Here is a 25,786-nt window from a genome sequence, read left to right on the forward strand (position 1 = left end):
TGCAATCCCCTTTCAAAAGGTTTCGACCTCCCCCTGCACCTCCCTGCAAGAAAAGGCCAAAAGAAAGCTGTAAATCCAGGGAATAAACATAACTATAAATGAACGGATGACAGCTTAAAAAATATAACCATAGCAGCATCAAGCCATGAGATTTCACACTGGTTTTGTTTAGTCTGCTTTGGGTTATGTGGGAAAAGTGAAAAGCATGAAGGAAATGCTCCCCCCCTCTTCCTTCATGCCCCCACCCCTGCTAAAGCTTGGGCCTCAGATATTTAGGCCAGTAGGTTTATACCTCCTGACAAGGAAACAGGCCATGACCCTGGGGTACTCTCTTGAGCACCAGGCACAAAGAAAGATGTAGCATGATCAAAGCCGTGGATAGAGCAGAGAGAGCAAAATCAAGTGTCAGCTGCCCCCTGACCTTGAATTTTCAATTCTTATATTCCAGATGACACTGATCTATCGTACAGATGAACAATTTTTTCCTCACAACAACTACTGTCTACTTGTAGCTGGGTTATATTCACAGCGCTGGAACAAAAATGATTCTCAACTCATGAAATGATCAAGCAAATTTTACTCTGTCTCTGGTGGCACTGGGGAAACTGAGCTCACACTCCATCAAATCCCATTAATGCATAATGCATTTTTCCGGCTTATCTTCTGTGCAGAGCAGGACTGTTACAACATTTCAGTCAAGAAGAAAAATGGTATTTTCAGGCACCTACCGGAGGGCTAATTTGGGCTGCATGTGGAGAAACACAGCAAAATATGTCGGTTTGAACCTTGGTAATTCAGAACTCAGAATGATTGCGGCAAACCCCAGTTCTGCCTCCAAGCCAAGTATTTCAGTTAAAAAATTACTACTGTGGGTTCTGTACTCTTAACATAATACAGGTAGACGTGTTTTGGTATTTGATGATGATCACATGTTTAATTTCTTACAGTGCTGTGGTCAGCCTCTGATTATCATTTCCTGGAAGACGGCAGCACACGTGTGGGTGCGGAGCGGCAGCTCTCTTTGTTTTATGCTTGGCTTGTCAGGAGACTACTGAAACCTGATGAAATCATTTTTCCATGAAGGTAGACTTCCGATCACAAAGTAAGAAGGATGGGGGAGAGGCAAAGTATGTGAAAGGACATACTTCAAAGCTCAGCCAGGGTGGCCACAAGAGAGCTCTTTTTAGTTAAAAAGTTGTCCACTCTAGTGATTTTTACTATGAATCTCACAGTATTTTTTTCCCTAGTAATCCTTGTGCAGTGACCAAGAAAATAAATGAGAATTTCTTCCTTCATACACTTATATGTGCTCATGTAATGAAAGAAGCTTCTCTCACCTACACATGTATGTGCAAATATGTGTACCTGTAATACTGGGAAGGATGAGAAACTAAAAATCAAGCTAACACCCCCCCCCCCCCCAATAATGTAATTAATAAGCTAATTATTAAAAAAAAAATATTTGAGACTGACAAACTTCAAAATCATATCACTGTTGGGAAATACTTTTTTATGAAGAAAATCTTTTCAAAGGAATCAGATTGTTCATTCCTTGCAAAAGCCTACAATGCCTCTGTTGCAGATGAGTGTTTTAAGCCAACCTATCATGTAAGCTTCTTGTCAAGACACTGATGGAGACATGACTGCTTATCTGAAGGCTTACAATTCAAACAAAGGGATACTACAAATCAGACATATATGAAAGGAGAGACCTAAAGGAAGAAGTGAGTAGAGGTTCTGAAAGACAGAGTACAGATGTATAATGCAGGAACAGAGAGGGACTTTTTGCACTTGTGAAAAAGTTGCAAATATCAGAAGGTTGTGCAGCTGGGATCTTCAACCCCACCTCTGCCTCAACAGCACCCGCCACCCCTGCACACACACTTTCTGAAAGATGGAGGGTGGGGCAGGCATTTTGAAAACTGTGTAACCTTTGGAAGTTGAAAACCGGCTCTGTGCTGAGTCACTTCAGCCAGAGATTCACTCAAGTGCTGGCACTGTCAGGGCACTGGACACCTCAGGGGAAGGATGCTTACCAGTAGTAAGCACCCTCCAAGCACTTGCAAGTCCTCACAGACCTGCAAAGGTCAATGGCACAGCCATCTGTCATGGTCCCCGAGTCAAAAGTTGAAGGAGGAACTGGGGCTGGCATTAATTGCTTTGTAAGTCCAGATGTGCTTCCAATAAATTTGAAGAGAAGGGAAAAAATTTAGAAGGAAAGCATGGTCATTAGAGCAGACATTAGAAATCCAAGTCACTCAAAGTGTGATAGCTATGCAGAACATAAATTCAGCAACACCATCACAGGATGCACCCAGCAAAGAAGCAAAAGTTTTGGGTTACACGGCAGCTTTAATTGAGGGTGTTCTCACTTAGGTGCATTCACTTTAGTTGTGGAGGCAGAATGGTGACATGTGTAAATTGACCATAAAAGTGCATCGACCCAGTTTTGCCTTGAACGGCTACTTCCTAGGTTATTTGTTTTCTGCTGCAGCAAACTAGTGAGAGGTTGGGCCAGCAGACTGCAAAGAGAAATCTGAGAAAGCTTCAAACCAGGCTGGATCTGGCCAACAGGGAAGCCACAGCCATGAAGAGCTCAGGAAGCATAGGACAAATACTCGAAGAACAGGGTGAGTGTTCATATCCATAGCTCAGGCTTTACTCCTGCTGCTACGACAATATGCCAGGTGACTTCCCATGCATCCATGTGTACATCCCCATACATATATCTGCAGGGGCTGATTGGCACAGGGACCAGCTGCAGAGGCAGTTTCACTTGGCACACTTGGTCATTCGCAGGTCCCATGAATGAGTATGTTTGTCCTGAGTTGCTATAGGACATAGCATGATGTTATATGACAAAGGCAGCACACTCAGCCATTTCAACACTTTGCTGCTGTAACTGCCCCGTCAGACAGGGAGTGATAGGGAGCTGGTGTCTCTCCCAAAACAAGGGCTGCAAGGTGGCTTTCTCCAAAGCTCATAAAGGAGCCTTTTCCTGAGGGGCATCACCGGCAAGGCGCTGGCAGATGTGGACACTAGTCTGGACCCTCATCTCTCACTGAGGCTGGCCTCCCACAGGAGAGAAAGGACAAACTTTGCAATGACTCACAGCAGATATCTGCCCTCAGAAGGGCTACTCTGCAGGGGACTGGGATCACTGTTGTTAGCCCTGATTTAACTGGTGAAGGTAACAAAAAAGGAACAGGAGGCAGGACAGCAGGTTTCAGTTAGAAGTGCTGTCTGCAGCCAGTATGTTTATTTGGGCTAGCCAACACAGAATTTTGAAATATGACAACCTTAGTGGGATCTGGTTGCCTGAAGACAGCACCTGATGCCGTTTTAGATGCCCTGGACATCTCATCTGGTAAAATAAGCCAGAAAGGTGCTGGTCTCCTGTGTCATGCCCTCCTTCTCTGTGTGGATCCCTGTGAACCCCTGGGACACCTGCGCAGAGCAACTGTGTCAAGATGTGTGGACCCGTGAACCCTCTCCAGAACTATGAAGTTTAATCTCTCCTTTCGAAGTCTCAGTGCTGTGGAAAAACAAACTGGTGCCAGACGCTTTTCAGTGGTGCCCAGCAACAGGACTCAGAGGAATGGCCATAAACTAAACCACAATAAGTTTCACCTCAACATGAGAAAAAAATTCATCACACTGAGTGTGGCAGAGCACTGGAATAGGCTGCCCAGGGAGGTCATGGGGTCTCCCTCTCTGAAGACTTTCAAACCCTACCTGGACATGTTCCTGTGTCACCTGCTCTAGGTTACCCTGCCTTGGAAGGGGGTTTGGACTGGATGATCTCCAGAGCTCCCTTCCAACACAAATGATTCCATAATTCTGTTATTCATTGCTAAACCTCAGAGGTGGGACCATCCAGAATGGAGCTGTGCCAGAAACGATTGTATTTAAATGTCAATGTCTTTTCAGATCAAAATCACCCCCTGATCCCAAGAGACTTCTTTCCCACGACATCCTGTGCAGGTGAAATGTAACTCTACCTGCTGCCCAAGACCTCTATTTGGTGATCCACTTTTGGCTAGTGCAGGCTATTTTTTCCTGAAATTACAAGCAGCCAGTTGCATCCTAGTGGCCTGAAGAACAGACATACTTAGTTTGGTCAATGTATGTCCTCTGTGATTTTTTTTGGTGGACACCCACAAACTGATAAAAGCAAAACCTGATGACGAAATAATTGTTGGGAGGAGCATTTCCCCACCTGTAGCAAGGTAACTGTGGCATTTTTGTAAAAATGTTTGTTCTGTTCTAATACCCTGGACAAAACTTCAAGGTTAAATGTCTTGGCCCTATGAAACTCACTGGCAATTCACTTTTTTCACCTTCTGCTCATGAATTTCTGACCTGCAGATTAAAAACCTAAAACCCATTTTGAAATGAACTGCAGCATCACAGTAATGCTGCATAGGGAGCCTCTGAATTTTCTACAGCTTTTATTTTATAATGAAGTATTAGCTATTGGCACAGATTTTGCTGGCTGCTTTCTAAGCCCAAGAGGGTATGCTTGAATAGATATGTCAAAAAGAACTGCTGACAAGAGCAACTTGCAAACTGTGGACCATTGTCTGCTGTTAACATGTCTGAAATCCCCTGGCATGCAAGCTAATATTTTCAGAGGAGTCCCTGAAATACAGGGATAGGAATAGATGGCTTCTAGAGCAGAGGCCAGGGGGACTCTGCCCAGCTGAGACAGTGCCATCCCTACTGCTCCACAGCCAAAGCACCAAACTGCTTTAGACATTCTTACAGCACTAACAGACACTCAGTGCAGGTTTGCTCTGTGTGAAGCTTAGGGTGGGATCTGCTGCTTCGAGCTCTGCACTCTCTGCAAAGCACACAAGCGAGCTCAGCGACAGGTGCCACTCAGCAGTAAGGCAAAGTTTAACTCTTAACTTAACAAAGTTTAAGAAGCTGGATTCAGAACTCAAATTGTTGCAGGTATACTTCACACGTCACAGTGAAAGGCTTTATTAGTGCAGAACAGATCACCATGACCATATACAGAAAAGGCCATGCAACCCTTCCAACTGCTGGATTAAAAAATTATTTTGAGGAATTATTTCAGTACAGAAACTCTGTCTCTAAACACATATAAGTCAACCAGACCACGAGCAAGCAATTGCTGTGCACTGCAGCTGCTAGCATGCTAGAAGGAGCACAAATTCTTTAGCTTGGTGCCTAACAGGACAGTCAAAAACTCTGGCTACAGAGCAGTTCTGAGACTCCCTGCCTTCTCCTACCACTGTTTCTGCAATCATTGACTAAGTCATGGGACAGCCCTGGGAGCTGTAAGCAGGCAGGTTCCCCCCCAAGGAAGTACAACTTTCAGTACTTTAATGACATTAAATATAAAGAAAGAGACAAACAGAGAGATGCAGCTTGGGGTTGAGATGCAGGGACTGGAAACCAACATTCTTGCTTTAAATGTGTAAGTTCCTATTGACCTAGCCTCTAATAGCCCACTTTGTTATGTAAAGACATTGGCCCTCAAAAGAGCACAGATTTGGCCATAGCATGATGGCATAGCAATATTTAGATACCAGCAAGCAGCCTTGCTGAGCTGCTGCTTAACTTTCCCAATGCCCAAGTGCTTGCTGCTGGGCATGTGCAGAGATACCCAATATCTTGTGAGCAATCTAAGGGCTATAATGTATCCTAAAGATTGATTTGACTTAGTGATGTCCTCAAAGTTTTCACACTCGGGAAGGCAATGTATAATAGATAGCAAAAATAAGACTTTTTCGTTTTAATAAAATTGTGTACATGTAGGCAATAGCACTGGATTGGAAACTCACACATGGACTTGTTTTGAAATCCCCATGCTCTATTTGAAGTAGGTATTCAAGATGGGTTTTCTACCTTCTAGGAAGAAGGCTCTCCCATAAACTTTTGTGTATGGAAGAAGCATCTTTCTTCTATTAAAATCAGTCCACTTTTATATAAATAATCAATTATTCTGTGAAAGACAGAAAGGGAGTACAGAAAGTAAAGCCAAAACCTGACTCTCTCCTGCAGGTCACCAGCCTGTGGTTTTTTTAGCTGCATAGTAAGCAAATTAAGTGTGTCCTCTCCTTTTAAGGCTGGAATAGCACTGCTTGACTAGCAAAAAGGCTGCTCATGGGGATTACTGGATAATACACATCCCCAGCTGTTGGAGGAAGTGATCTAGCTGAGGCAGCTGAGTGAAGTTGCTGGGGCTGTGCTGGGACTCAGCTGGTAGAGGTCAGAGAGAGTTAACCATCCTTACACACACAGGAACCACTACTACAGATCCCTTCCTCTACTGGAGGAAGTATGTTGCCAGGCTTGGCCAAGTTTTGGTCCTTAAGCAACAGGTTTAGATAACTGGAGGGGACCAAGACATTGCTTAGGAGGATTCCCACAGGACAGGACAGGACATTCCTCTTTAAGTCAGAACAGCTTACTTAAAATATAGATTCAAGTCTATTCTTCCTGTTACATTAAGGGGGAATAAAAAACATTTCTCCATCTCCTAGCTTATCTCCCACTAGGACAACTGTTTGATATAATGGAGTGAGTGATAAGGAATCTCTCTGGTTACTTTGAGAGAAAGGGCTTATCTGACACAGGAGTTTTAAATCCAGGAGGGCTCACACTGAGAACTTCCAGAAACAGGAATTAGTCTGACTGACATTTAGTTAAAACCTAAATGTACCTGCCTTAGGTTCTGCCTCTCAATTTCTCATACACATGATCTTGAATGGACCTCAGCTTTAGGTGCCCAACTTTGCCATGGATTATAAAGCAGCCCTGAAATTAACTCAGCAATGAGGTTCCTGCAAGGCAGCAAGTCACTCAGTGCCAAAGCCTGTGTGGCTGAAGCCTTTTGAAATTGAGACTCAGCTGTCTAAGTTACGTCAGGCCAGATTTCTTAAGCGCGTTTTGGCATCTGACTACAGCAAGTGCCTTTTTGACCTAAGCAGGTCAAAACACTTTGAAAAAATCTGTTCCCCATGTGATTAAAAGGAGACTGAAAATCTTCAGCAAAATCTCAGTACTAGTCAGAAGAATTTTACAGGAAACACCATTTAAAGTCTGCAAAGCACAGACCTAAAGTGAAAATGGTGCTTGAAGCAATTGCGGGTGCTATGCAACACTGACAGAGATGTATTTTGTCTTGGAGAGCTTCAACCCTACAATATATAAACATTTCTGGTGGGAAGGAAATAAAATATTAAGAAAAAGAAGGCAGCGGTGCTGTTAGAAACATATACAACTGAGCTGGACTGACCCCAACTCTGAGAAGCTGCTCTTACAAACCTCTTGTGGATGCTGTAAACTGGAGGAATGGTAAACTGCTCTGCATTCACAGCCAAAATCCAGACTGGAGCATAAGGCAAGCAGAGGCTCTAATAATAGTCTCTAATCACTAATATTTGTGTCCATAATTAGATGAAAGAAGATGGATGCCAACCTTAAAAATTCTTAGACTTGCCTAGTTCACTGAAATGCTGTGGGTGACTGTGTTAGCTCTGCTTTCTTGTGGCACTGGAGATGGAAAAGCCCAAAAGGCTACTGGAGCCCACAAAGGTAAACCTGAGTGAATCTGCCTTCTCCTTGAGCCCTTGAAATACTTGAAACAGCACCAGTTTCTCTGCATACTTTATGCTGAGAGGCAGAGGAAGGATTACAGCAACGGTCTCCCAGAATAGGGTAGGGAAACATTACTTTGAGAGGCTTTGAAATGGAGGTCAAACCCACATCATTTACCTTTTGCTCCTCCCCGCCCCCCCCACCAAATATAAACCATGAAGAGGAAAATAAAGTAAGGCCTGTTATATTTCTATCTCTTTTTTTCTCCCCCTAAAAACGACCACTTGTTACAGACAGGAAGCAACTGCCAAAAGTTGTTCACCTTCAATCCTTTATCACTTAAAAAAACATTGTGGCTCTGACCACGAAGCCACTGGCAAGAGTAGTTTGGGGAGAGCTATCTATCTACAGCGATAAATAATAAAATAAAGCATCTTCCCTTTTGAATCCCAGCTGAGAGATTTTGCCAAGTGATCAAACTTGTCTGAACCTCGGAGCAGCAGCTTTGAAGTAATAAGAAAGAGATTGAAAACTTGCAGCCAAGAGCCGCACACACCTCATTAGGGTCCAGCCATGCGGGGAGGCCAAGCAGCAGCCGCCAGGCCCAGCCTCACGTACCCTCTGGAAAGGGGCTGTGGGAAGGGGAGATAAAAGCGCCTTTCACAGTGGAAGCGCACTGGTGACATTTTTACGAGCGCCAGCCCCGGGGCTGAGCGGCCCTTGCCATGCTGCCCGTGCAGCCTCGGCCACGCAGGGCGCATGGGCTCGGCCGCCGCCATCCTTGCTCTCCGCGTCTCCCCTGGCTTTTCTCATCCCTTGCTTTTTTGTTTCTGAAGGAGTGAGTTTAACATACAGGGCTCTACCTTACCCTGGCCATTCTCAGAAAAGCCCTCCAAAATGAGAAACATATTTCTTAAAGATAGTGAGCCAGGTTCCCTGAGCTGGTTCAGCACAGTTCACATGGGACTTTCTAGTATAATTTAGAACATGATTTTTAACAACAACAACTACAACACACCAAAACAAAACCAAAAACCAAAAAACCCCTAACCAAATCAAAACAAAAACATTAAAGCTTAACAGAGTTGTAAAATGCTCTAAAAATGTCTGAAGATTTTGATCATGGATTTTGCCACACAGACACTGGCAAGGCTGCGTGCTTCCAGCAATGCAGAATATTTAACTTAGAGAGCTGAGGTTCTGGGTTTAATTTTCAGTTTCAGACTAAACAGCAGGTCTGCAGTGAAAGGCAGGCGACAGCTCCTGAGCACAATGGGGCAATGGAAATGCTTCTCTTGCAAACTTTACTGATTGTGTAACCATGGAACACCTCTTCGTGCAGACGAAAAAGCAAAATCAGAGAGGTTCATGTTGGTTTTAATAAACTTCCCCCATCCCTTCCCTTTTTTACTGCAAGAATTCAGCTGCTATTTTATTATGTAATGCTGCAGGCTAAAAATATATCCCTAATTTAAGCCACCTTGCCAATAAATCTACAAATACCAGGTAATCCAAAAAGGGTAGTTATAGTTTAATGACAAACTCTTCTTGTCATCTTAATATGTTCAACTCCTAAAGGATTTAGAGTGATGCATTTAAAGGTTTTTTCAACTTCTTGAATATCTCACACTCTGAATCTGGTGGAAAGTGTGAGAAAGTTTGGCCTCCTCAGCACAGAGCAACGACACAACTTTTCTAGATCAGTCTATGCAGCTATCCACAGGACAAAGCTCTTTATTTCTCAAAGCAAGATAACCTGATTCAAAGTGACTGATGGTCTCAAATTTAGTAGATACTGATGATTTCCTTTTGATTATATAATCTTTTATGGGAATTTCTTTTCCAATTGAACACATATACATTCTATAATCAAATCAGAGAAGGTATCCTGATGGAAATGTTCAAAACATGTTTATTTTACAACTGAGACAGATTTACTGCAATTTATACTTCAATGTTAATCTATTCTCCTGTCTAAACATAAAAAAATACCAACATAAATTATAGTTAATGCCTCACTACATAACACAGTTCTCAGGAGACTACTGAAGCGATGTGTGAGCCCCCTAACTTACTGTAACTGTGTCTTTGCTGTTCTGAATTCAGTTTCCAGAATTTGCTTCAAAATAAGCTTGAGAATCAGGGAAGGGGAGGGGGTGGAAGACATTCACTACCTTGAATCTGATATCTCCGGGGTCCTAGAGCTCACATGTTCTTTCTTTCCAGACTCAAGTCTGGTTTCAATGGAGCTCTCATTTTTCTTCCCCCTAATCCTGCCGTGAGATCAACCATTGGTAACTCTGTGAGAAATTAAATACCAGGATGTGGGAAATCTGAGATCTGAATTCAAGCAGAATGTGGGTGATTCATTTATTTCTCTCCTTCTGTTTTCCCATGGTTGTTGTGTGGCAAGTAACTCTTCAAACCTGAGATCAGAGATCAGCCCTGAATAATGTGACTACATTGACAGAGCACAAGAAAAGCAAAAACTACACTAGCAATATTATATCCCTCTCTAATATAATCATTAGTCATTTCTAAAGAGAGATTTCAGCCAACGTTTTCTGAAAACATTCTGGAATTTCCAGAAATGCTTTACAGTGGGATCAACAGCAGAACTTCATCACAGTGATGCTCAACATCTGCTGGAGCAGACCTCCTAAAAAATTTAAAATTTCTTGTATTGGGATCCCAATGAAAAGAGAGATAGTTTGCTATGGTAATGTGACTGCTGACTGCTACAATGCCCAACAGTCAGGCAGGGGTTTTTAAGCTTTCTCACTCTTCAGTGTGAGAAAGGAAAATTTATTTGTTTAGGTCCTGTAAGGATGAACTCAAGATGCTCATAAACATTAGACTGTGCAAAGATTTAGATCCTTCTCGCACTGTTTTGATGCAAAGTGTTGATGTCTGAAAACCACCTACATACTTCTGTAGCCTTCAACATGAAGTGCCTAGGACCATAATTCTCACTGCATGGTCTAACATGAGGCTGTGATACTCCTGTACTTCTTACTGTCTACTGTCACAGCAGTCACATGCCTACAATATCCAAGGAGCAATCAATGACCATGAGCTCTGAATGTGCCCCCAAACTGCACCTAGCCTGTCACGGACTGTGTTTGTCCTCTGGGCTGCTTCACTCCATCTCAGCACTAAGGAACAGTACAGTGAGAGCATCAATAGAAATATTATAGAATAGAAGCTCCACAAGGAAAATTGGTTTTAAAGTGTCTATTACAATTGTTTCACACTGATTATGAATCCTTCACCTGAGCTGTCCTCTCTGAACTGCAAGGGAGGAGGCAAGCTCATAGGCTCAGCCTGTCCATCCTAGCCTTAATGTCTGGCACAGGTGTCACAAGCTGAGGAACTGCCCAGGGAGGCCAGATGTCACCCAGGGGTAGCATGGCAGCATTGATTTCAAGGAACTAAATTCACAAAATACCAGGTTTCCCTGATATTTATCCAGAAAAAAAAATAGTCTTCTTATTGCTTCTTTCCATAACATGTTTAAATATGTTAATAAGGACTGAGTATACTGCTATTTTTCCTAGCCAAACTTTATTAGTGCTGATAGGTGAAGACTGTAACTATCTATCTGAGCAAATTATTTAACAGACAAAAACTGTATTTTCATTGACCTTAACTTTGATTCTATTTGTGCTTACCTCATTACATATGCATCACACCATACTTAATCTTTAAAATAAAATTTGTAGCAGAATTTATATGCTGAATTGGAACAGCAAAGATAGAGCAATTTCCAAGAATTGTTACATAGGTCTGTTTCCCTATTTTTCCCTTTTTTCAGTGCAACAAATGAGCAAGGATACAACCCTGAAGTATCTATAGTAATATTTAAGTCAGGGAATAGAGCATCTTTCAGTGGCTTCACCTGGATGTGGAGGAGCAACAACAATGCAGACCATTGAAAATGCAGAGCCCTTGATGAGAAGCTCAGGAACCAAGCTCTCACCAAAGAGCACTTTCCTCCTGTGCAGCCTCCTGCTCCTCATCTTTGCGAATTAGCATTTTGATTATTTTTATTACTGTAACTCCACAGAGTGATCATGCTAGTAGTTTCAGCTTTCTGAGTATCAGACAGAAAATATCTTAAAATAATCCTTATTTTCAGGGAGTAGCCATGTGCTGCTGAGAATGCTGTATGTCTCGCATGTCTTGTATGAAGCAAGATACCCAAGTGTTAGCAGCACTGACTCTTGCTACTCTTGAAAATCTCAGCCAAAATATGTAGCATGTGTATGCAAAAGTAGCACTGTTTAATTTATTCCTGACTGGCACTTTTTTAAACACTGCTCAGCTATGCTCCTCAACAGTGTTTCCCAAGCACACACCACAAGCCCTTCTCTTCTGGCTACTATTAGTGAGACTTCAGTTTGTGTCAAATCAGAGCCAAGTTCTGAACCGAAGGAGTTCCTCCCTAAACACCTTTTGTGGCCACAGCTGTGGGGTCAAACACACAGCCACTCTGCCCACAGATGTTGCCTGACCACCTCAGGCTTCTTCCACAAGCAAGGAGTGGGGAGGGAAGAGGTAGGGAGAGGCTGAAGAGGAGTGTTGCTGGCTTAAGGGAAATCTTTTAGCTCACCCCTGCATACTCTAGCCTTCTACCACCAACTGCAACACCCACTCCCTATGCTGTGCAAGGAGTGGCTCAACAGCTGCAGTCCCTGAAGTTTTACATTCCTGCTTTTAGGATCAGGTCTTGCCCACCACACTGGAAAAAAAGCAGGGACCTGAAAGTGTATCTGTGTTGAATGGGCAAATGTGTGACCAGTGCTTCATTCAGAAAGCTGCCTCCTGCCCTAGAGTTTGCCTCAGGGAAATAAATGCTGTGTGTTTGAGCTGTCAGGAATCCATTATTGTTCTTGTTCAGAGATGAAGGTTCCTGTTATGTTGAACTAAATCACAGCACTCCTGCTCTTCGATTGACTCATAAACTGGCTGACAAGGACATGACATCTTCAAGTGGCACACTGCAGCAGGCAAGACTGAATCCCCGAGATAGTCCCTCACAAGTCAGGAAGTAAAAAAATATCTTGCTAAATCTGATTCCTTTTTTGTCACATCAGATTATAAATGCATGCACGTTGACCACTCCGTTATGCAAGAAGGGAGCATAAGCACCTCAGTTTTAGTGGAAGGGGAATCAAAGCACTGTGACACTTGCCCAAAATGGAACTTACACAGCACAGTTCTCAGAAATAGTGGTTTCAAAGGGAGCTGCGCTGTCCTGGCACAGTACTGACTGAGCACCTCTATCTGTTCCTTAGGCACTGCATGGGGCACAGTGCCAGGCACCTTAGCCTGCCTTGTGGACCACAGGTGCATTAAGCAAGGGGATGTAAAACTCAGCATCTACTGTCAGAATTACACATCTGAATTTAACAGATCTGTGGACTCAACCAAATCAAATCATGCTTCTCCTGCTTGATCACTCAGGCTCTTTGACCTTCACATGCTGAGCTGCACTGTGTCTCAGGTTTAGGGAGCAGCACTAGGAACACTTCTCTCCTGGCAGCCTGGAGAGCTTGCTAGGATAGGAAATGGCACTGCTGCTGAGGTATTTCCAAGTTTTGAGTCTTCAAAAGTGACTGAATGCCTAAATATACTCCTGCTCTTTAAGAGTTTTTAAATCCGTTGATTTAATCCAATCAATTTGCTTAATTTATTTACAGACAAATTTATGGAAGTAGCCATCTCAAAAATGTTCCTCTATCATAGCTATGTAGTAAATGACAATCAAAAATATTTAAAACCTTAGCTACCTCAGTCTTATACTGATTCAGGTATTCAGGCATAGCATCATTGAATTACATTATTCAGATTCTATTCAGAACTTATGTCATGTAAGTAAGAAAATATCTTATTTCAGATATACCTGACCTCCCTTTCTAGCCATCATTCTTTAGCCCAGGTTAGTACTTCATCTGTTCATTGAAGCAGTAATTGCAACTTCTATATTTTCTCCCAGATTCTTTTTCTTATTTTATTTCAAAAAACATCTGTTTTGTTGGTTTTTTTTTTTAAGTCATCAGACAAATTATTCAGCGTCTCCCTGTCACAATAAACCCCTTATAAAAGAAAAAGGAAGACTGAATATATCTTCCTTTGGAAACCACACCAGTTTCCACCATTTTGCCTTGAAAAGAGAAAGAAAGTAAGGATGTTAAGCCCAGTACCCTCCATGAAATTCCATCTACTGCATCCATGAAGAAAGCTAGAGACTCTCCTTATTTCCCATAAGCCACAAAACATGTTTGCTCAGCATGTGTTCACATGGTACCAAGAGCCTACAGTACATTAGAGGATGTTCCAGAGTGGCCTATGTAACACGTGCACATTTATCCTGTGCTAAAGGACAAAATTACACACGTTATTGGAAAAGAAAGTTTTACCTCTCCAGGATATGACTTTTTGGGAGTTCCCCTGGGAACTTTCTGACTCTCCTTATCAATAAACACAAAAAAAGTCCATGAGACACAAGGTAGCTTGCTGAATGCAGTGGAAAGAGCAATGAAACCCCAGGGCACTAGGTCAACTTCCAGGGCAGAGATTATTCAGTATTTCTACAGTCAAGGCTCAGACTGCAGCATTCCTGGGTTCACAGGACACAGGGTGGCCTTGGACAATGGCACTCACTCTCTCAGATGTGTATGTGCACCTGCTTGGTGCCAATCTGTCTGTGACACTGGAAGCTTCTTTTCAGCCTGTGAAAAGTGGATTTCTGGAGTATTCCTACCACATTTCTGTCTGCCATTTCCCAGAAGGGAAAAGGATGAATTTCACATACGGTGGCTAGCAGATACACAGAAGGCCTGAAGCTGGTGTTAAGTGCAGCTTTATTGCATGGCACAGAGAGGTGATGAGGTATGTGCTCCCTGGGCCTGCTGGCTGGGGTCTGCCAGCACGTTGGCCCCACCACACAACCACCAGGGGCCCCAGGTTCACAGCCAGCAACTTTGTGGCTGCACATCAATGTGTGACCCACAGCTGTAGCTCCTGGGCTGCAGAGCCTGTGTGATGCTTCTAGCATTTACTGGGTCCTACACTGAGTAGACATATGCAATAGATGCAACCTGAGACCTGAGGTGTGTTTATATACATATATACGTATATGTGTGTGTATATATATATATATATATATATATATATATATATGTATACACACACGCATATACATATATATGTATATAAACAGATCTTCTGTTCTGTATGAAATAAGACTACACTTTTTAGTGTTTCTTCTTGTTGGATTTGATTTTTTTGGACATTGTTTTAAAAACATCTACTACATTTAGCATTAGGTAGGGAAGTATGCTTCACTTGTTCTTTTGGTGTACGTTTTCTGTACAATTTCTTGTGTACACTGTTTTATGCATACTTTACGTGTACTCTTCTGACTGATATACTTTTATTCTGATCTACACACTGTCTTTCTGAGTGGTATGCTGTCTTTCAGACTCAGATACAAAGGATTTCCAAGGATGTGAGATTTTAAGAGAGATAATAAAATTTTCAAAGGGCTGTTCTATGTTCATTATATGTCTTCTCTGCAGAAATGATAAAAAATAAACATGTCCTGTTTCCAGAAAATTTTGATAGTTTTCATTGTGTTTTCCTAAAAACATCTATTTCCTTCATATTACTTTAGAGTGTAACTCCCCCATATGGCTGAGTCAACAGCTGCTACAAATTGCTTAAAAATGAGGAAATGAAGAAATTTCTGTTTGGACTGTGTATTTGCACACCTCAGTAAAAATATTACTATGTCATGACTGTAAGATCCAGCTGTACATTCTTTAGAGACAGAGCAGATTTCAAAGAGTCTTGTTTTGAGGTTCAGGCAAATATCTACGTGAAAGTGCTAAATTTACCAATGTCACACAGTTATGCTGGCTCTTTTCTTAATTTCCCCAAGGAAATGTGAGAGTATGCATCAGTGATCATCACAAAGATGTGAACAGACCACTGTATTCAAAGCTTCATATTAAAGACATGGGTGTGTAGATTTCCAGTGGGTTTTACTGCTGCTATGTACTCTCTGTGTGATGGTAAATCCTCAGAGCTCTGGCAAAGTTTAAAGATACTGCAGAAGTTTACATAAACATCTGTATGGCCCTAAACTGGACAGCTGATATCCATGAAGAGATTTAGAGCATGGCAGTGCCCTGCATGATGCTTAAAATCTGGGAAATGGTAATAGGAACAGAGCTGTTATTTGCAAAATGAGAATTTTATCTGGTCTTACTGCTTCTGTACTTGTAAAAGTGACACAAACCCAAGAGACATACTTGCTAGCAGCAAGAACAAGAGTAAGAGTGATGTAAACTAACACTCCTAAGAAATCTTTCAGAATACACATGAAATCCAAAGCACAGGAGACCACTCAGGGACCACGTGTGAGCAGGAGTTTCTGCCACTTTTACCAAGGAAGGCTCACCATCAACCAGCAGTTCTTGACTGTAACCTCTCACAGTCCCCACCAATGAAGAAAGTATACATTTCTAACTTAATCCAGACTGCCACATGGTAAAGCCATCTGGGAGGATATTTTGAAGGAAACAGATGGAAAAGGAAGAGATTCCTCTGAATGTAGTATAAGATTTACATTATCCTCCATGAACTTCCATGTAGTCCCCATGTTTATATAATTTATCACTATTTCCTTAGACAGCTCAGATTAGAAAGCCTGCATGAGCTCATGTTCTTGTTGTTAATTCAGAGTCTGAACCTCCCTACTTCAAAGGGAAATTAGGTACTATAAAGAGAAATTAGAGAAAAGCAACCAGACCTGAGTGAAACCCAGCAGCATGAAGTTCTTGATCACCCCAGGAATTACACTGTTTTACCTCTCCTTCTTTCAGCCTCAGGAAGACACCATCCTGAGCATTTGCTCACAGTGGTAAATATTTGTTCTTTGCCATGCACCCATAACAGCAGAACTGCAATGGTGTGCTACTGCAAGCGTGAGAGCGTGGCCTGTTAAAACCAGGAAGGCCTGAAGATAATTCAGTGATTTCACTGAACATCCCTTTGTCCAAAGATTAAAAACAGAAATGTTGTCTGTGTAAAGACATGGCATATAATAATTTAAGGTGTTCTTTCACTACTCAGTTGTGGTAACTGAAGAGATCTAAACAGCCTTCTCTCTCCTTTCATGTATTCTTCTGTGGCTCCTCAGTTTCTGCACAAACACTTCCATTACTAATGGAAATGTCAAAAAGCTTTCTTTTCTCTGTCTCTGCCTACATTGCTACAACTGCTGAGGCACCACTGTAGCAGCAGTGGCATCCAGCTGGTTGACACACGCTTCAGCATCCCTATCAGAATCACTGCTTCAGCAAAAGGTCAGGAAAATCCATATGGGGAATGCTAGTGCTTCAGTTCAAATGCCTACATCATTTGGCCATCAATTAAATCTGTCATTACTTTGTTCTGCTACAAAACAACAGAGTCCAGGTCCCTTCTTTGTCCTCCTACACCCCAGCCCAGCTTCAATCCCAGATCTTTCTTCCTCTCTTGCATCCAGGGTTGCACATGGTTATTGCACAAACAAAGCACTTGCAGGCGTCAGTGCCTGGGCAGCTTGGAAACCTGGCAGCACCACAAGGCCCTTGGCAGCAATGGGTTCTGCTAGGCTAGGCTACAGCCATCAGTTCTAGACCCCTTCTTCCTGCTGACCTCAGTGGGACTGAGCTCTGATGCATGCCAGAGGAAAAGGCAACATTAGCAGCTGCTTGGGAGTCTCTGCCTCCTGGATTTGCCTCCTCTCTGCAGCAGGGCTTAGCCTCCCTGTCACTCAGGTGCCACAAAAGAGAGAGCTGGCTTTGTGTCCACCAGCAGGTTTACTACCATGTTGTAGTAGGAATAGCCTGATTGCAGCAGTAACATTTGAAGGATATAAACAAGACATGGAGGGGAAATCTCTTCTATTAGAAGAGCTTGGTGTGTTCTGAATTGTGTGGTGTAGTCAGATCATACATAGTAAGTTGCTGGGGACTTAGGTGGGTTTTAGCATAAGCTGGCCTAAAGACATCACCTCTCCTCACAAAACCTTACTTGAAAGTATTGCTACATTCATCCTGTGTGTCACCTCCACCATTCAGAGAGATTATTAGCTGTGCTATGGATTCATCATTGCTACAACTCTATTGATTTCTTTTGTAGAAATCTGATTCCTGCACATGCTTTGGAGAGTTACATCATTTTACCCCTTCAACTCGTATCTGGATGTTTTCTGTTTCGTATGCAACAGTTCCTAATTCAGACTGCAGTTGATATTATGACGATGTACACTGTACATTAATGTATTAGAACCATAAGGTGGAAAAATTGAAGTATTATTCCTTTCTAAAAGCAGACCTCTTTCCAGAAGAGCAATGGACCCTTTATACTCTTGACTAAGCTATCGTTCATGTACATGGAGGTACAGCAGCACAGCCCACGGACTCTGCCAAGCAGTCATGGACTTGTTCCCATGCCCAGAGGTTTTTCTCTGTTGGTGCACATATAACAAAGTGTTAGAGTTAGGTTCTTGGGGTTTTTAACAGGCTGGAAGAAGAAAATGATGTTGATTTTAACTGCAGTGTTTGACTGGTTTCATGACACCTTGTGGCTTGCATTTTTTTTCAAAGTGTTAAAAAAGAATAATACTACCCAACCCAAAAAGTTCCAATGTGTTAGTCTTTATGATGGATCCAATCTGGTTACCAAGTTCAACCTATTATATTTTGTGGATTTACAGAATCCTTTAGTGTGATGATGCAGAGCAATGCAGAGTCCCCAGGCAGTGCAAAGGAGAGCTGCTTTATTGCAAAACCAAGGCCTTTTTAAGCAGTTAACAGGTTACCAGTTTGCACAGTTTTAAGGCACAACAAGCCCAAGGCCACCAACCACCATACACCGTGACGTGGACACGTGGCCATCACCCTGCATGTCTCTCACGTCTCTCACAGCTCTCTACCCCTATTCCAGCTGAGTCACTCTCCCATAGTTCCCTTCTACTTAGCCTAAGTAGCAGGCCTGAGCCATGATTTCACAAAGGCCCTTATTTTATAAGGCTTTGCCTATATGCAACACTAAGGAAAGCAGAGAGATGGGTTTCATGCACATGCCCCTTCTTGCTGTAATGCAGTTCCCACCTAGCCATATTCAGGACACAGAGAGATACTTATTGCATGCTGGACTCACATCACAGAAGTGTGCATGTGTGTCTGCATTATCACTGCAAGGTGACCAATGCAGAAGGAGGACAATTCTGAGCAGTCACTGTTCCCTGCTTCCTCCTCTCTTTCCAGGGCCACCAGATGACTTGTTCTGGTGGTTGTGCCCAGCAAGCCAGCAGCTGTCCCCCAGCTCATACAATTGATGCATTTCCCTTCTTTCTTTACAGTAAAAGAGGCCAGTTGAAATATTATTTCACTAAAGTAGTCTAAATAATTTAAATTAGTTTTTCTTACCTGAGCAGGCTTCTTTTGAACCACTTGTTGAGGCTGAAAAGTGAAACAAAGGCACAGTGAAAAACAAAATTAAGTGAAAACGCTTAACTGTGATTTTATGAGTACTAGGAAAAATATTTTCAGCAACAGAAATAAAACACAGGAAAAGCCCACAGTCAGAAATGGAGAGATGAACATACCAGCTCTCACACCCAGCCTCTCCTATACCTATCTACAACTTTGCTCTGAAGTAGTTCACGTTAGTGTGGATGAAGAGGAGTATGTTAAGCTTGTACAATTAAAATCGAAGTGAAATCTAATTTAGCATGTTACATCTTTCTGCTCTTCTATGGTACTGCTGCCTTAACTTATCAGACCATGAGAGTGACCTGATTTTATAAATAGATTTTGTTGTCTCCACTGCTGCTGCTCTCTTACAGCATTCTCAGCTGTGAGTGGAGTGTCCTGCTGTGGGGGAGCCCTCCCTATTCATCACAAGCAGGGTCAAAGCTTAGGCAGAGAAGTGAAGGACACATAACCCCATTCCTGAGCCATGGCTTCCCACTTGACCAAAGCCACCCTTGCCAAAACCAAGGAGACTGGGATGGACAGTGGTTCCAGCCCTTGTGAGTTCTGGTTTGAGATTTTCAGCTGCATGAAGCTGATGCTGTGCTGACCCTTGCAAGCCTATTCATGTGATTACAGGGATGCCCATCATTAGCCAGGGTGGGTGTGTCCACCTGCCTATGCAGGACCTGGTGGCACCACCACGGATCCTCAGCAAGTCTCTCTCCTGGCTGGTCCCACGCAGGACTGGGAAACACAGTCCTCACATGAGTCAGGAGACCCACCAAGGTGCCGGTGTGCTTCATCCCCACCCAGGAGAAGAGGAGTACCAATTAAGGAACAAATACAGACGTGCTTAAAATACACCAGCATTGCCCAGATGATGGGATGACCCTTGTGGGTGCTGGAAGCAGCATGGAACAATAAGATCACAGATCAAGGATGAAATCCTGACACAGAAACAACAAAAAGGCTTCTCTTACTTCAATGGGACAAAGTTGCTGCCTCCCTCCCTCCCCCCCCCAGACATTCTGTTTTTAAAGTCTATGAATTTCACCCAATGATTTTCTTCCTGCCCTTCCTTCCTGCTTTTTCCTAATCCCAGCCATGATTTTAGATTTTAGTGCCTTTCTTGGGCAGAAGCCAACATGCCATCCCTCTGCATGGCCAAAAACCTAATTTTCACGACAGTGTAGTAGGAAATAACTGGAATTTTTCTGAATAAGCAGTTTAGTGTAACTGGCCTTTCAGAGCAATATTTCAGTGGGAAGGATCAATGAAAATGTAAATTAAATGTAACTGATTAAATTTGGCTGCCCACTACAAGTGTCCCATTTTAACAAGAGATGCTTTGTTTATTTTCAGTCTTTTTCTAACTCAGTAGAATCCTACTGCTGTTATATTTTTGTATATAACAGTCTCCAAGTTCTGCTCTCAAATAAATATGAGAGGAAAAAAAATATCTGATGACTAGGTCTGTCTTTAAACTTCAGGGTGGACCCTTTCCTTTTCCATTAAATTCCCTTGCAATGGAGAAACTATTATCAAGGCACACATTTTATTGATGCCTTCTCCAGGTGGACTGCAGGCCCTGAACTCATTAATGGACATTTGCTGCTCTTGAACAAAGGAATGATTTGTTTTAAAGGAATCTCTCATAATTATAGAACCCACTGAGCTCTTCTGTAATCTGTCAATTTTTTTCTTCACTTTATTTTCTTTTCTTTTGCCTGTTGATTACACCTGTACATGTGTCTACTCCCAAACCACATGAAATCCACAGACATTTTTAGAGGCTGACTGTTTTCTCCAGCTCAGAAAGCCCCATATATTTTTGGCTGTGCACTCTATGTTCATGTGACTCTCACTCACTGTAACTCAATGAAATCTTCTGAAAGAGCTGCCAACTCACCATATTTTCCATGAATTAGGTCCTGACACTTCAATGAGAGGAAAGACAATGTCTGAAACAAGGCCAGCTCTGGCTTTCTGCCTAGTATGTGTCACAGTAATTCTACCAGCTGCCCTTCTACACAGCAGTTCATACTTTTCAGACCACCAAAAAGCCCCTTGAATACTTTCAGTGATAGCTGGGGCTTGAGCTGCCAGCATGTTTTCCCAGCCTCTGGCACCCAGTGGCTTTGGACTGGACCTTTAAAGTTTTTTTTGCATGTGTTTGTTTTGTTTTGCTATTTTTATGAATGGCTTCCACAGGGAACTCTGACTCCAGCACAACCCTATCCAGCCATTCATAAAAAGCAGAGGGAAAATATTGTAGTTTGCCCAGTTGGAAACTGTCTGTGATACTGACCAAGGCTTTCAAGAATTTTAGTCATTCAAGACCTTTGCTATCCTAGCGCTTCATATCGAGAGCTCCTTGGCAGGGCTTGCTCACTGCCGGCTAGGTTTCCCTGGACTTGGGATCTGGAGCTCAGCATATGTCATGCTTGCTGCCTTAAATGGAAGAGGTTTAGCTATGCAAGCCCAGGAGCAGGGCTCAGTCCCTCAGCCAGTGTGAGTGGCACACACACTGACACGCTGGGAGCCGTGCCTGCTCATGTCACTTTGAGGGCTTGGGCTTGTGGCAGCTGAATCACTGCAAGTGCCAATTCTCAAAGGCATTGCTTTTCATGCTTCAGCCTGGCTGAGTGGGAATGTGGCTGGACATATAAATCCTGTAAGGTCCAGTCCTGTGAGGACTGGTGACTGCTGACTCAGAGCGCCCTGACCAGAAGAACTGAGGTGCTCAAGAATAACAAGAAATTTCCCAAGCACCCCTTTAGTTTCTTTAACTGTTGTGGATGCAATGCCTTTGGAACCATTTTGACACACTGTAGATACTAATGCTTCAACTTGTTAAACGTTGTGTTTACTGCATTAAAAGATCTTTTCAGGGCTTTGAAAGTGACACCTCTGATTCACAAGTGTTGCATCTGCATGTTCAATTATCAGGAAAGAAAGACAATCTGCCTTGGTTATGGAAAAGACTGGAACTATAAGATAGCCATGGACAAGAGGCTTTAAATAGGTGCTCTGGGGCAAAAATCAAGTTGTAAGCAAGAAAGGAGAGCTCTGAATTATTATGTATTGCCCCTGCTAGGAGCCTGAAGAGTAAGATGGTAGAACTTCTACTCTGTCAGAGGCTCTCTCACTTATGTTAGCCATCTTAAGAGGAGATTAGTGCAACACAGTGTTTTCACATTTCATTTTTAACCTAAGTTTGAAAACCAGCTATTTTACACTGCATGCACACCAGCTGATGTTCCATATACTCGAAAGCAAACTTCAGGGTTTTTTACATCATATGCAAGTACAAGTCAACACTAGATATCTTTTTAAAATATGTATGAGACAGAAAGAACAAGCTACAGTGCCGGAAAAATCCCATAACAAGGTCATTTAAATGTCTATCAAACAAGAACAAATCCAAAATGCAGCAGTATTTCTTTTGCCATGCTTAAAATTTTGAGTATGTGAGCTAAGGCAGAAGATAACAATTTAAAACTTGAGGATAATATTCCTAACTTTGAAAAGGAAAAACGCCACAAAATGCCTGAAAAGGAGAATACACAAAATTTTGATGTTTTTCTCTTTGCTGTAAGTTTTGAATGTTAAAAGCCCAACTGTTTATCTTCTACACTTCTTCCACTCCTCCTCAGTCACACATTCCTCATTTTGTTTTCTTATTTTCAAATTCTGTTGATTTGCTTTATGTCAGTATCATACATATATCCTTACAGCTCATACTGGTCAAACAATTTCTTTGCTTTCTACATGAGAACAAAAGAGCAGTCTCATGTGATGAGTTCATATTCATCTTGTACCAGCAGTCTAAACTTGTATCAAATTCAATTTGTCACACTTATCATTCACAGAAGTACTTCTTACCCTGTGACTTTCCCTAGCATCACAAAGCTAAGGAAGGAAAATGGAAAGTTAAGGGTAAATCTTTATCAACTAGTATGAGCAATGCTGGAACACATCTTTATTGATCAGAAATAAAAACATTGGTTTGAATGCAAATCATCCCCTGGCTGCTACGCCCGAAGCTCCAAGGGGAAGCTGCACACACACAGTGTTCTTAGATTTTCTGTTCGTGTCTTCCTCTTCAAACTGAGTGTTATGAAGATGTCTGATTGATGCTTCTTGGCAACAGTGACTCTTTGTTTTTTTCCAACAGCTTGACACAGATAACAGATTTGCATGGAGGTAGCTCTGCTGGGGAGACTAAATGGCCATGATGGAAACTAATACCCAGTTAGGATGACATTTATAGTGCTGACAGCTCTCTGTTGTGCAGAGATCGTTAAAATAATTTCATAGGTCATCCAAACACTTGTAGTTCTAAATTAAAAGATGAGTAAAACCATATTTGGTCTTTTTGTCTACATACCCTTGAAAAATCAGGAAGTTCATATTATACCAGTTGAAACCAACATAATCCAAAATAAATCATGTCTTACAAGTAGTTCCATATGACAGCAGAGTAACTACCATTCTGCCCTACAGCTTTAATTGGTTTGAGCACAGCTTTTCTCTCCTCTTCCAGCACAGAATGATACAGTGCTGGGACCAGTGGCCCACACAGCCTGCCAGGAAACTCTCACGTCCCAGCAAAAGCCACTTGCAGCTTCCTGATCATCAGCAGAAATCTTCCTGAAATTGCATGGGATGATGTGCCTGCCATTCACTCCTCAGGTCCAGGTATGCTCATGGCTTGCTTTAGGAATAATTTCCCTTTTGAGGCAGTAGCAGAATTGCTCTTTTATCCCATCAGCAGTGAGGGGACTTGTGTTTTGGAAGTAGAGGTCATGAATTCTCCTGTCTCCCTCACATGCTTGCAGTCAACTGGCAACCGTAGTATCTGTGTATGCACACTGCTGTGGGTCATTAGAATCTAACAGCAAAACCATCTGGCCCTTAGAGTTCAAAGGAGATTTCACAGTTCTCTGTGCAGTCTCATAAAGGAGGCTAATAGTAATCTGTGGAGAATTCTGGCAAAATCTGTGAAACTATTCTTTATTTTCTATCCTACTTGGCACTCCTCTGAGTTTTTAATACAAAGTCAAATAATTGCAAAAATATTTATTAGCTTTTAAACTGACCTTCCCTGACTGATGCTGGAAAAGTCTGCAACATGTCAGAAACTGCACCAGTTAGTCGATGATAAAGAGTATTTTTATTCCACTTGCTGGGGAAAGCAGAGTGCTTTCCCCCAACTTTTCAAAGTTTTCCAAGTACACAGAGTGACTTTTAATAGTTATTTTACTGGCATAAAAAATTTATATTTAATTTGGCAAATTCAAAGCACACTGCTTCAAATGACTCTTTTGGCAGTCTTAAAATTCAGGCAGTGGCACATAAATCCAGTTCCATATGTATACATCCAATGGAAGTCAAGAAACTGACTTCATCAGGGTTAGGATTTCATATATTTTGTTTACAGAAAGCTACCTTCACTACAAAATATCTGTAAACCGCTTCATTTGGAATGGTTTTATGTTCTGGGAGGAATAAAAGAGTGAAAGAAATGTATTTAAAAACCTAATTCTGTTTTCTTTTATGCTTATATAATCCATTATTTCTCAGTTGCTTTGACCCAACCTTACTCTCACCATTACAGACCTTAACAAGAACAAATTTAATGGTTAGAACAGGAAGGGAAAACCCATCATTTTTATTAATCTGCTAGCTGAACTGTTAGTTCAAGCACAACAATATTCCAGTGATTTTATCAAGGATATAATAAAAATTCAAAGCACAGTGGTAGTTAGTTCAGTGTTCTTCATAGATGTTACTAAGCTTTATAATGATAGCCAGTATTAGTTACATTTCCATAAAATATTTAGGGCAGTGCAGCTTATGAAATATCCATTTAATGGACGTTGTATCTGTGTTTCAATACAATAAGCAAAGTTTAAATTTGTGTTCTTATTTAAAATCAATACAACTCGTCAGCAGAAGTATCTGCTGTTGCTGACTGCTCTTCTTCAGTCACTGCTGCTCTGTGGGGTTTCCCTGTTACTTCATTATCATCTGCCACACACTTGATAAGCTTTCCTGATGCATTTTGCTTAAGTTTAGTTTGGCAACCTGTGCATTTTGCTGCTAAAATATTAAGAAGTATTTTCTGTCTCAGAATAACTCTAGCACGCAGTTCAGCATTGAGGTTTTCCTTGATATACACCTAAGGAAACATGAGCTGTCTCTTTTGTCTGGCAAACGTCATATGTGTCTATTTATAACTCCCTACACAGACAGACTATTGAGAAAGCCAGAGGGGAGGTTTCAGTCATTCTTAGCTATAGCTCAAAGAAAAAATCTTACATTTTAGTAGACAGAAATAAATTATGAGTTATTTGCAAAGAAACCAAGCCCTCATTATTCAGGGATAAGCTGATAGGAAACGGCTTAGCTTTATACCTTGCAGACCTGTCCAGACAAATAACTATTGTGCAACTGTTCATCTCCAGACTATCTTGTCTGTTTGGATACAGGAACTCCTGTGTTCACCATGCGTTTTTCTTGGCCCATGTGGAAATGATTTTTGGTCACTGCCAAACAGGCTAGATTTGAATTGATGACCTAGAGGTGGAAAGCACTGTTTCACATTACAATCTGGTTCCAACTTTGGTTTTAAAGTCTTCTCTCTCTTCTTGCCCAGGCACCTCCTGCCATACGGA

General features: G+C 42.0%; 1 protein-coding gene across 1 annotated transcript in view; it reads right to left on the reverse strand.

Annotated features, from left to right (window-relative positions):
* The window catches only part of HMGA2 (high mobility group AT-hook 2), a 112,080-nt gene that overhangs the window by 4,131 nt on the left and 82,163 nt on the right, over positions 1–25,786 (reverse strand). Inside the window, exon 4 of the mRNA XM_071423492.1 lies at positions 19,059–19,091. Within this exon, the coding sequence (XP_071279593.1) occupies positions 19,059–19,091 (33 nt within the window). The remainder of the gene's footprint in view (positions 1–19,058; positions 19,092–25,786) is intronic.

This window comes from Agelaius tricolor, unplaced genomic scaffold (genome assembly GCF_023055355.1).
Source record: "Agelaius tricolor isolate 1412-34295 unplaced genomic scaffold, bAgeTri1.0.p SCAF_3, whole genome shotgun sequence".
Lineage (NCBI taxonomy): Eukaryota > Metazoa > Chordata > Aves > Passeriformes > Icteridae > Agelaius > Agelaius tricolor.